At 44.1% G+C, this 13298-nt stretch overlaps 1 protein-coding gene across 5 annotated transcripts in view; it reads left to right on the forward strand.

Annotated features, from left to right (window-relative positions):
- SNED1 (sushi, nidogen and EGF like domains 1) overlaps positions 1-13298 on the forward strand; it is a 3096442-nt gene that overhangs the window by 80836 nt on the left and 3002308 nt on the right. For all 5 annotated transcript variants that reach the window (XM_085634426.1, XM_085634427.1, XM_085634428.1 and 2 more), the window contains one exon: positions 942-1229. In XM_085634426.1, the coding sequence (XP_085490552.1) occupies positions 942-1229 (288 nt within the window). The remainder of the gene's footprint in view (positions 1-941; positions 1230-13298) is intronic.

Genomic DNA, 13298 nt, shown 5'->3' on the forward strand with positions numbered 1-13298 from the left:
CCCATTTATGGGATCATTACAAGTTCATAAAGTCAGTATTTGTTTTTTGCAACATCTCATGTTCAGGGGCTCTCTGGCATCCGTCCCAGATTTGTCGTCATGGTCATGGCTTTTCGGTTCATCCAAAAGGCAAGGTCATAGGCAGCGCGAAGCTTCCTTGCAAAATTTCCATCAACTCAAATGCAGGCTGCGGGTGGTGGCCATTTTATAACAGGCCACAATGGACAACTTTAAGTGAAATAAACACAAAACATAATTACTGCACGGAAATGATTGTACAGTGTTATTCCCCTACTAATACCCTTATGTGTATGTATTTATCTAGCCATTTGCGACATCATAAGCCATTAATGCATATTACTTAAAAGCGCAAAACACAATAACATCACATAAGCAACATCTATTTCTGTCAATTTGCCCACCAACTTAGTTCACTTATTATTTTAGCCATGCAATAGCATTCCCACGTGTAATTCTTTTGTTAATAAGATTGATTAGACTTACCATGACACATTTTAGTAGTTATTAATTAATCAGTAGTACTTTTAATTATAACATGCGAAAAAGAAACAGATATTTGGTTTTAAAGTAAAAACCCTGCTCCATCATCTACTGGTCATTTTCTATCAAGACAGTTATATAGAGGCAGTTGAACAGAAAAAAAGTCCATAAGCGGAAGCAGACAAGTCCTAGGGCTGATCTCTAGAGCCCACAAAGTACATACACATATAAGTAAATAATAAAGTATATACAAGAGGTCTCGAATGCTCGAACTGAAAAAGGGACTTGATTCCAGACTTGCTATGTTCACAGGCTGCATTCTCACACCAGCCCTGTAGTATGGTTAATGCTAAAGGATCATAAGGTCTTATTTACCAGTAAGATGTAGTCCTAGCTTTAATCAACTGAATGTAAAACATGTTCCTTTCTCTTTTGGACAGGTGAACAACAACGGAATATTGTCCTTCCTGCGTGAAGTCTCCCAGTTTACACCTGTAGCCTTCCCTATATCTAAGGACCGCCGTGTAGTGGCTGCCTTCTGGGCTGATGTGGATAATCGCCGGTCTGGGGAGGTTTACTACAGAGAGAGCAAGGGCCCCGCAATCCTTCAGAGGGCAACAGAGGACATCCAACAATATTTTCCAGAGTTCCCGAGGTTTTCAGCCCAGTGGGTGTTCATTGCCACTTGGTTTGGCGTCACCTTCTTTGGCGGAAGTACTGTTTCTCCGGTGAGTGGTTGGGTCTTTTATTTCTCATGTCTCCCATCTCCTTTGAGCTCTTTCTACTCCTTACACACACTGCAACAGCTTCACCCATCAGGTAACCTCCACTTACCTTTTGGATTTCCAATCTCCATCTATGTCCCCTCTCCACCTCTCCTCCCTTCTCCACTTCTAATCCTCTTTCCTTTTGAGGGTCCAGCCTGCGAGAGCACGCGCTAGCGCATGTGACTCGCTTGCGAGACACTCTTGTATCCAAAAAGGGCTGGGAGCCTGCCTGTTGCTTACCAGTTGTCTGCTTCTGCAGCGCAGCGGAAACTTCACTTCCGCCGCTTGCTGTGGAGCAAGGACCAAGCACAGATTGATTCAACTTAATCTGTGCCCGTCCGCTGCTCTTGTTCGTCCTTCTCTCACTCCCCCTGCCTGCTCCCCCTCGTGAATTTTTTATTCTCCCGTCCCTTAATTACCCTCCTTCCGGTGCCGCTTGCTCCCTCCTGCGCCTCCATTGTTGCTTGCCCGTGGCTCTCTGACCGTCATGGTGTTTCTTTGTTCCTTTCCTCCCTCCTTCTTCCTGCTGCCTGTCATATTGCTTGTCCTCTCCTCTTGTTTTTATTTTCTGCTGCAGTCACAAATATGAGAAAACCAAACCGTGTTTGGTGCCAGGAGTTTCTCCTTCTTCTTTTCTTTCTGCCTACTAATTCAGCCGCATTAAATTTGATTTAACTTGTGTTTTTTTAATACGGCTATACTAAATCTAAGTTCTTTAATGTTAGAAAAGTTCTGTTGTTGCATTAAACTCTCAAAATAACTGAGCATAACTGAGCACTTCCCAGTATGGCCGGTATAATGTACAGGCTGATTTGTTTCCTTTTATTTACACTTGAGGAGGGCAAAATCTGAAAGTTGTTTTATCTTGTCTTCTTGGAGTTGCACGCAAGATAGATCGGGGCTTAGGCCAATCTAGCAGTGTCTAAAACAGAATTAGCTGTCACTGTGCTTTCTATATGTAATAGGTAGGTTGCATTCACCTACTCACTCAATATGGCCACTGTATGTAGCATTCTTCACTTAGTCTAAATGCGCTAATGGTGCAACATTTGAGTCTCGCGAGCAGCAGTATAAAACAACAACAGGCTTCTGAATGCATGGCGCCCAGTGTCTCTCCCAGGTCGCCCTCGGTGCAGCAGCCGCTCAGCGAGTCTACTAGTCCTGGCCTCCGTTCTTTGAGGATGAGAAGAGCAATTGGTGGGGATGGGAAATACGAATGTCAGATGGCTTAGTGTATTTGAATATCTTTAGAGCGTTCTTGAGCTTTCAATTTACAAAGTATTACTTCCTAAATCTTTGTACTGTTTTTCTGTTGGAGGCAGTACCTTCTACTACAGCTCACAGAATGTACAGGTTTGGAAAATTAAAGCATATATACATTTGTTGTGGGGCATATATAAAGTGCCATGGCTACCCTGGCAGGAAGATGAGCTTGTTAGGAAATGCACCACTTCTGGCGGAGGAGCAGAAGGTTTTCACCTTTCTTAAAGAAATGTATTGCCCATTTGTAAATGTTCTGAGTTTCTGATAGGGCTATGAGCTTGTATTTGAATGTTTTCATCTTGTTTATCTCGCGTTGTATGTGTGTATGTGGTATCTCTTAAGTGCAAACCTAGCCAAAGGGCAGCAAGTGCTGCACATGGTCAAAGTCAAGCATAAAGTCAATGAGTGATGGTGAAAGATAGCTGGTTTGTGGGCTGTTTAATGTATTGCGATGTAGTTTTTTTTTTTAAAAGGTGACTCTCCAACTCTTTCCTAAATTAGACCAGCATTGAGGAAGTCAAATACAAGTATATTGTTCCAGATCCTGAGGGCATCTATGGAAAATACCAGTTTCCTTCTTTTTTAAATTTTTTAACTTCTCAGAGTCTGTCGTCTAATGATTTCCTGGATGCATGTGTGCTAATAACAACCAGAGATGGTGAGTTTGTCTGCAAGATAATCGTGTTTGCTTGTTTTGATAGCTTTGTAAATGATGCCGCTGATTTTGAAGGTGGTGCAGGTCGGCAAGGAAAGCCAAAGTTCCATCTGGATGGGGGATGTTGTGATCATATTGCTTCAGGCCCTGGCTAAGGTGTGCTACAGTATGTTATGATGTCGCTTTATGAAAGAAACTGTTTCTCTTTTCTTAGAAGAGAGAGCTGGTACCAGGCTGTTTTTAGGTTGCAGCAAACCAGACAGCACAGCTGTCTGGTTTGCTAAAGACATCTTGGAGCTATTCAGAAAGTTTACCTAGCAATGCATTTTGCCCATTGCTTACCATTGGCTTTTTTTTTTTTCATAAACAAATTTTATTGATTTCTTCTGACAACATGCTCCGCGAGCCAAGTTACGAACAGATGAGCAAGATTATAGATTTGGCATTTTGTAAAACAATGTAGCATCTGGTAACCAAACAGTAAACCCGCTGCAATAGAAGTACACAGACTGGTGCCCAGGAACTTTAATAAAGTATTGCTACCGCGTCCCCAGCGAATATTCCCATCTCCCACTCATATACCGTGTATGTTCTCTTTCATACCATTTGCGTTTTGGTTTGTAATTCACATTTTCTGGCTTCCTATTTGCTAGCTTTATTTGCTGTAGGCTGTCCAGCTCAAATTCATCCCTCCCATTGCCAACATTGTTTCTTCCACAGACTTACTGTCTGTCTTTTAAATCGTGTTCTTACCTTGCCACACTTGCTGTGCATTCAAAGACAGTGGTCAAACGCCATGCTTTGTCTTCCAAGTAGCTTGGTGTTTATTTTTCTTTCTCTGACTTCAAAGGGAGAGGATTTATGTGACAATCATGCAGGCTCTGGAGAAGTGCTGAAGGAAGGGTTTGTGTTTTTTGTCTTCTAGCACACATCAAAATTTAAATGTCTGTAAATGAACTAGGTGATGACATTTCCACACAGTGTTTGTGCGCTGTATATACTTTTTTATCAGTAAAACTGTGTGTGAGTTCAAATGTAATGGTCTTTTCAATTGAAGATGTGTTGTCTGTAATGACAGTACATGACCATATCATGCATACTCCATGTTACCGCACTACACTCTGCACTACATCACTCCACGCTTCTGCACTCTATTTTTCACCACTCCACACTACTCCACACCTTGGCAGTGCACTCTTCTCTACACCACTCCACTCCACTCTACTATATGCCAATGCACACTACCCCACACTACTGTCATGCATCACTGCACTTAACACCACTCCACGTCATTCCACTCTGTGCGTCCCTACTCTGCAACATGGCACTCTATACCACTGCACACTACGCCACTCTATTCTGTACCATTCCACTGAACACCAGTTGACACTATGCCAATCCCCGCTATGCCAATCTACTCTGTACCACTGCACTCTACTCTGAAACAATCTACTTCTGCGCCACTTTCCTCAAAACCAATGCACTCAACCCCACTATACTCTACACTGCTGCACTCTGTAACTACACCCAACACCACACTATTCTACACTGTACTCTATGCCACTCTACTCTGCTGCACCACTGTATGCTATGCCACTCTACTTGGTGCTACTGCACTTAATGCCAATGCACTCCACGCCACTCTGCTATACACCATTTCACTCTACAACAGTATACTCTGCAACACTGCACTCTTCTACTCTATTTTATGCCTCTCTACGCCACTGTACTCTGAATCGCTCCACTAGACACCACTGCACTCAATGCCAATCCACTCTAAGCCACTCTAATCTACTCAGCACTACTGCACAGTGAGAGGTTGAGCCCCTAGTACCCCCCTTACCTGTATATCGCCACACCGGCCTCACGATGTACTCCCTCAGCATCAGGAAACCTGTGAAAGAAAGTGAAAAGGGTTAAACCACCCCTTACTACAGTCACCCAGACAATGAAAGGCGGCTGTTTCTTTTAAGATTTTGAATATATGTGGGGCCCTCTAGTCCATTATCTCTCTCAGGGCCTGCCTGTATGCGCCTGCCTGACACGAATGCAGGCTTTACATTTATTCCAATACTAATAAAAGCCCAAGGGACAACATTATAAGATGACCTAATGACAATTAGATGCGAGCTTTGACTGAGTGGATCCCACTTTGCACATGCTCAAACCACCTGTGTATGCTCTCTGTTTTATCTTGCTCTTGTACCTTTCAATGTTGGATTGTTTGTTCCATTTAGTTTTTCCTTTTTCTTAGGGGGAGGGAGGGAAGGGGATAACAGGAAAACTTATGAGAAATTTGTGCGGCAGCTACTTGAAAATCTGGGCTTTTATGGAAGTTAACTGAGAATGTTTTGCAACTGATTTTTTCAATGGCATTTCTGTAAGCTGTAGGGTCGATTGGGATAACTGCACGAAAACTAATCAGACTGTATTGTTGTAACTACTGAAAATGTAATAAAGAAAGCTTTGCGAAAAAAAAACTAAAACAAAAGCAGTTATACCATCCATCAACCGCAGTTATAAACGCCTTCAAATCCTTCAGACAAGCTCTTTTGTCTGAACCAATCTTAGTCAGTCCTAATTATGGAAAAGCTTTTTATAGTCCAAACTGATGCTTCAAATGCCAGACTGGGGGCCATGCTATCCCGACAGGATTAACAGGTAGAAGAGCGCCTCATAACATACATCTTTCGGAAACTGTTCCCAAGGGAAAGACATTTTGCAGCCATTGAGAAAGAAGCCCTAGCAATTCAGTGAGCTATTAACACTTTGCAATTATATTTAGAGGGCCAAGAGAGTTTACCCTCTTCACTGACCATGCCCCATTGGAATGGATGGCACGTAACAAAAGTAATATTGAACGCATTCTTCAGTGTTTTTTTGCCCTTCAGCCCTTTTGCTTTCAAACCTTTCATCAAAAAGAAATCCATCAAACCAACCCAGAGACTATGTGTCCCGAGATGCCCACAAGGGATTTCTTGGTATCAAGAAAGTGGGGAAAGGGAGATGTGAGAGGTTGAGCCCCTGCCCCTGCCCCCCCCCCCCACTTACCTGTAGATCGCCACACTGTCCTCACGATGAACTCCCTCGCTGTCAGGAAACCTGTAAAAGAAAGGGAAGAGTGGGTAAACTGCCCCATGCCACAGACACCAAGACAATGAAAGGTGACTGTTTCTTTAAACAGAGAGGCAGGTTCAAGGAAAGAGAGAACCAATCCTGTGGAGGGTCGTTGGAGGAAAAAGGAGCAGAACTACCAGAAGAGGAGACCAACGAGGAGAACTCCGACAGCGGGAGAGTAGGACTGGAGATGCTCGAAGAGAGAGAAACGGTTCTCTGTATACCGCGAAGCCCGGGAATATAGCGGCCACCCAGGAGTCCGGTTGAGGAGACGTCGAGAAGGAGAGTTTAGAAGGACCCCTCCTCTGCAGTTAGGAAGAAGAGTCCTGGTCATGTGAGTAGTGGATCGCCCTGGAGGAAGCTGTACATCTGCCAGAACTCTGGAGAGTTGCGGCGTAGCGTGTGAGTATAAGGGGCTGAAATGGCTGGGGTTATTTACAGGGAAGGAGGAGGGATTGGGAGAGGACGTTACACACAGGGGCTGTTGGTTTAGGGGCTACTCTGTTGTGGTATTTCTTTTATTTCCCTAACACGCCCGGCATTAAAGGGCACTGCATTTCCCAGAAGGCACTGGGGGTTGATATAAAAAAACAGACAAACCTTTTCTTTTCTTTTCCTTTAAAATAAGGGCAACTGATTGAGGAAACCTCTGGATCCCCTGAGCCTACCTTTACATTTCCCCTGAACTCCCAAGACTATGAGACTTACTGAGTCGCCTTTTCATATCCCAAATTGTCATCAGTGGCCCTACAGATTCAAATTAATAAACGTTTACATACTCCACAGAGCATATCTCACCCCATCCCGCATTAGGCGATACTTTGGGGTGGAGTCCGCAGCATGCCTGAGATGCGGAGAGAGGGAAGCCCACATAATGCACATGTTCTGGGATTGCCCCACACTGCAAGGGTTCTGAAAGGAGATAAGACACAAAATAGGTGACCTCATTGACAAGGAGGTACCACAAACCCCAGACCGCTACTTGTTAGTATGGTTCCTGCACATGGCCAAAAACCACTGGTGTAACGAAACTCGAGGGGGGCCTCCCTGCAAGGCCCAATGACGAGCTCTGTAGCCCGAGTGCTGTGCTGAGGGGGCCCCCTGGAGCTTGGGGGCCACCCCGCACCGCGGGGGCTGTGGGGGCCTGTGTTACGCCCCTGCCAAAAACAAGACAACTGGGAAATTCCAGCACCTCGCCTATGCTCTGGCTAAGAGGGAGATGGCTAGGAATTGGAAAACGCCAGGGGAACCACGGATAGGCACATGGAAAAAGCAATTGGAAAAATGGGCGGAGCGGAAGCTAGACTCTTACTTAGAGAAGCCAGACAGGAATAGGTAAAATAGACCGGGCGAGGGCATGGGAACGCTTTTAGGCGAATTAGCAGCTGACAGGCAGGTATACAGCGGGGCAGACTCCCGCAACTGACAGTGCAGAACCAGGAGAGGAGGAGGTGAATAGGCAGGTCAGGATTAATCAGCACTTAAGGGCCCTGAAACACGTTACCTATAAAGATATAAACACCTAGTAGCAACCAGCGACACTCTTACTTTAATTAAATTGCAACTCAAGGGGGGAGTTCAGTTACACAGGGCTCGACAAATCCACTCGACCGCTCGCATTTGCGAGGTAAATTTTATGAGGTCGAGCTATTTTTAGGTCCTACTCGCCCTTTCTGGCGAGTAGGAAATCATGCTAACTTTTGTCCTCCGTCTTTGAAAACGGAGCAAATGTGACAAGATAACAAGATTTAAAGGCCTTTTTATTGCTCACAAAGCAAATGAGCAATAAAAATGACTTTAAATCTTGTTATCTTGTCACTTTTGCACCGCTTTCAGAGGCGGAGGTCAAGTAGGTCACTGTTAGGGTGAGGAGATTTTTCAAGGTACTAGTCCTGCAGGACTAGTACCATTTTTCAGATTTTTCGAGCCCTGGTTACAGGGGATTTTGGCTAACTACACCAGAGAGCAACTATATTCAGTGTATGCATAATGTATAATGTGAATGTGATTCATGTAAGCTGAAGATGTTTTGAAAACCAATAAAATCTGTCTGGAAAAAAACTCAGTGGTCCTTCAGAAATATGTTAGTGGAGATTTTGAGAGAGTGGCCCAGGCCACTGCTTGGCCTTCCAATCAATGTGGCCACTATCTAGGTCCTTTACTAACTGTGGAGTTCCAGTCTACCTATCAAGCATCAGACCCATAAGGGACTACTCCGTACAATGACATCAAGAGGAACATTGTCGAACGACTAGAAGTCAACGATGAGACCTAGCGGATACAATTACATAACATCAAGGAAGGCGCTCAAGAAACCCCTAGAGTTTTGTACTAACGGGTGAAGGACATGACTGACAAATGACTAAAACCGCATACTGCAACCAGGAACGAAATAATGGTGGAAATATTTCTTGGGCAATCCCTCTTCTCTCTTCATCCCCAGTACAAAAGTGGGTTAAACAATACACACAATAACTTTGGACGGAGCGGTAGAAATAGAAAGTGCCTACAGTCATCCTACTCAGTAACTACAGAAAGGGAAGAAAGAACCAAGTTGGAGACGATCAAATTCTGTATCTGTTCTTTATCCCCATCCTTCTACTAAAAAAAAACCCCTGAACTAATGACCCTACTTCCTGGCACAGTAGTTAGGCTTCCCTCACCTGGTCCTCAATGCTTCCAGTGTGGAGGGTTTAGGCATATCGCCAAGTTCTGCCCCCAAAAAGAGGAATTTATGGAAATAGGGATGACCCTTGTTTTATATAACAATCCTCCCAGGAAAAGGCCTCCCTGCCACTATGACCTATCAGTAAATGTGCCGGTTACTGCCCTAGTAGACATCGGGTGTTTACAAAGCGGAATGCAACCCCAAGTACTTTCAAACGAAATCCCTGGAACAAATGAAACCATGAACATTCAGTTTGTTCAGGGAGATAGTAAATGATAGCCCTTAGCAGAAGTACGTATACAACACCGTGATCTACCAGTAGTTCTCCTTAAAGCGGGTCTTGTACTGAGACTACCAGAACCTCTTATTGTAGGTAGTGATTATCCTCACCTCAACTCTCTGGTACAGGAAACCTGGAAAGAGGGAGACAAATGGTGGAGCACTGCTCCCTTCTCTCAGGTGGACAACCATGAGTGCCCGTCCACTAAACAGTGGATAAGTATAAAACAGCGGTGCAAAGAAAAAAAGACATGCCCCTCTGAGGTCTTTTTCCACAAAATCTAAGGACTTTATTTGGGATACCGGCTGCAAATTTCAAAGCGGCACAGAGGGAAGCCTCGACCTTTCGTGAGGCCTGGCGAAATGTGTCTGATCAAGAAGACCCAGTTAATGTAGGTCCCCAGTTTTATGTACACATTGGGTTATTATATGGAAAAGGGGGCTCTAAGGATCCTGCACAGTTATTACTACCCACCCCTTTTCAGGATAAAGTCCTGGTCCTGTCTCATTTCCATCTTTTGAAGGGACATTTTGGTAAAGACAAAATAGAGCAAGCTATCCTAGACAGATTCTATTGGCCTGGTATCTTTCAACAAGTACAACAATATTGCAAAGAATGTCCTATTTGCTGAAACAATAATGGGTATAAACCCCCTAGAGTTCACATGATGCCCTTGCCAGTAATAGAGGCACCCTTTACCCAGGTGGGTATGAATGTAATAGGTCCTCTGTTACCTTCCAGGAGGGGTTGTTGGTACGTGTTAGTCCTTGTTGATTACGCAACACGCTTTCCCGAGGCCATTGCTTTACTATGTAACCCCAATACAAAGCATGTAGCCAAGGATATGATTGCTGTATCTGCAAGGGTAGGCTTCCCAAAGGAAATGTTGACGGATCAAGGCACCCCTTTTGTCTCCATGTTGATGCGACAAGTGGGTCACATGCTGGGGGTCACCCTAATACTCAGGGCAGCCTATTTGAATTTGAATGTAATTCATAAAGCGTGAAACTCATGCCCAAGGGCATCTTGGCGCGATACGGAGAACTGTTGGAGAGAAAGCAGTCTTGCAGGGAATCGAATCTAAGTCTTGAGAAAAAAGCAAGGTCTTCAATGCCTTTCTGAAGGCAAGTAAGGAGGAGGCAGTTTTTAGTGTCAATGGTAAACTACTCCAGAGCACCGTGGTGGTCCTGAAAAAGCTCTTTCCACCCCAGGTTGCCTTCCTAAATGGGAAGACAGTCAGGATCTAGGCAGAACCTTAATGGAGAGACCTTCTTGGGACATACCACGTAAGCTTATCCTTGAAACGACCTGATCCCAATTGACACAGTGATTTGTAGGCCAAACAGAGGGCCTTGAACTTGCACAGTTGTCTGACTGGTAGCCATTTGAGTTTCCTGACGGCTTCTTTAGCAGATTCATATTTTGGTATTTTGAAAAGGAAGTGTGCAGCTGCATTTTGCAGAGTCTGAAGCCTCTTCATGGGACCTACAACAAGGTTAAGATAGAGACTGTTGCAGTAAACAATCCTTGGGAGTACCAGGGCGATAATCACATTTTTCAGGAGCTCAGGAGGTAGGAATTTTTCAATCTTTTCTACCAGCTTCAGGGAGCAGAATGAGACAGAGCTGATTTTGTTCACCCGATCTTTGAGCTTCAAATCATTATCTAACAGGAAACCGTGATTTTTTACTTTATTGGTGGGGTCAGGGAGTGGGCTTAACTCGGGTGGCCATCAAGCGGTCATCCAGAATGAGGGATTGTTGCAGAAAATGATGACCTCAGTCTTTGTGGCATTCAATTTAAGACAGTTACTGTCCATCCAATTGCTCACATTGCTCATGCAGGTCCTAAAGGCAGAGCTTCTCTTCTCTTCGGATTTTGTTAGTGACACCACGATTTGAGTGTTGTCGACGTAAGACTCCAGGGAGACCCCAGATTGTTTTCTAAGAGTCGCCAATGGTGTAACATCAAGATTAAATAGTGTTGGGCTTGGGGCTGAGCCCTGAGGGACTCCGCAGGGTAGGGAAAACAGCCTCTATGTAAAATTACCCAGTGACACATTTTGTTCTCTGTTGGCCAGAAAAGATTGAAGAAGCTCTAGTGCGGTAGCCTCTGTCCCCTAGCTCCGAATACGGTCAACCAGATTCTCATGGTTGACCTATCAAATGCCGTGGAGAGATCTAGCAGGATCAGAGCGGCTGTTCCTCCATTATCCAGCGTTTCTCAGATATCTTCAGTGGCTACTATCAGGGCGGATTCTGTACTCCAATTTTTCCTGAACCCATGCTGTGTGTCATCCAGAAGGGAATTTTCCTCTATATATTCTGAGAGTTGTTCGTTCTTCACTTTCTCCGACAGTTCGGCGGTGAAGGGGAGTCTTGCTATGGGGCGATAGTTATTCGTATCCAATGTATTCAAGTTGTCCTCTTTTAGGAAGGGCTGAACAGAGGCACATTTCCATTGAGTAGGGAAGATTCCCTCGATAAACATTTTGTTAAACATTTATCCCAGGTTTTGTGCCACTTGTGCAGGGACCAGGTGCATTATTTTTGGAGGGCAGGGCTTTTGTGGGCCCTAGCTTTAATTGATGGCATTAGGTTTATAAATTGTTCTTCCGATGTAGCCTTAAAGAAAGAAAATCTGGCTTGCAATGATATGGAAATTGAGGGTTGCCCGTCCCGTTGGATGGCAGTCCTGCCTGTACTCAAATTGATGAAGATGTTAGGGACTTTTTCTTGAAAAAGTTGGCCAGAGTGTCACAGAAATTTTGATTAATTACTGCTAGCTGATGCCACAAGTTTTTTTTATTACAAGAAAAAGAGTTTTCTTAGCATCATAAGCTAATTTTATCTTCTCAGAATAATAAGCGGTTTTTGCAGCTATGATACGTTTTTTATGTTCTGCTAGTTTATCTTTGTAAATTAATTTCTCCTCATCCTCCTTTTTTTTTTTTTTTTTTTCTCTATTTCTGTTCATCCCTGTGGCAGTCTTGCCTAGATGTCCTGATAATTTCGTTATACCAGGGCTGGAAAGCTTTTCTTTTAGCTATGGTTCTTTGTTTAACCGGTGCTACAATGTCTAGCGCCGAGTTTAACCATAGCCAGAGGTTTTCCAAACTGTTCCAGGTTGTTAGCTGTTTGCCAAGGACCTAAAGTAAGGACATCTTTCAGTTTGACTGACTGTATCTTGTGCCAGGTTCTACTGGGGGTTTGTTGGACTGTATGTCTATGCCTGGCGACTTTCTCCATCTTTATCTGCCAGTTAACTGCTCAATGATCTGACCAGGTGGGAGGAAGAGATGGAAATAAATTCATGTTTGGGTGGCTTGAAAAAAATCCCATCTAGCATATGTCCAGCCTTATCCGTTGGACCTATAGAAATTAAAGATGGCGTAGTGTATTTATTGCATCGATCAGTTTTGAGGAGTCTGGGTTAGTTACATTTTCCAGATGGAAATTAAAATTACTTAACACCGAGAACTTAGCATTAAGAATATGTGATTCAAGAGTCATGCTAAGCTCATCAGCGAAGCCACTTCTAGGTCCCGGAGGATGATAAATTAGCATTCCCTTAAACATTTGTGAATCCAGCAATTGTATCGAGAACGCTATAGCCTCGAATCCAGAGGTGGCCAATGGCTCAAAGGTAGTTTTAAAATGAGGACGAAAGAAGACAGCTAGACCCCACCCTTTTTTTTTTTACCTGTCTAACCAATAAATAGTGTATCCTAGTGTAGTGGCTGTGACAATTTCTGGGCCAAAGCCACAGTCTGGCCACGTTTCAGTTACAAAAGCAACATCTACTTGAAGCACTTGGACCAGGTCAGAGAACTCAAAATGGTGCTTCACTAGAAACCTGGTAGTTAGTAACATACACAAGATGTTTGCAGGGGGAATGGGGAGGGGTTGGGGAACAAATGTTAGGGCTGATATCAGGGAGGCCTTCGCGATTAGGTCTAATGCCAGTGGAGCCTCCCGAGAGTACTTAATGATCCCTACGGAATCTGGAGACAACCAACATGGCGCGGTCCAGGTGCGAACGGGCATA

The sequence above is a fragment of the Triturus cristatus genome, chromosome 11, assembly GCF_964204655.1.
Source record: "Triturus cristatus chromosome 11, aTriCri1.1, whole genome shotgun sequence".
NCBI lineage: Eukaryota > Metazoa > Chordata > Amphibia > Caudata > Salamandridae > Triturus > Triturus cristatus.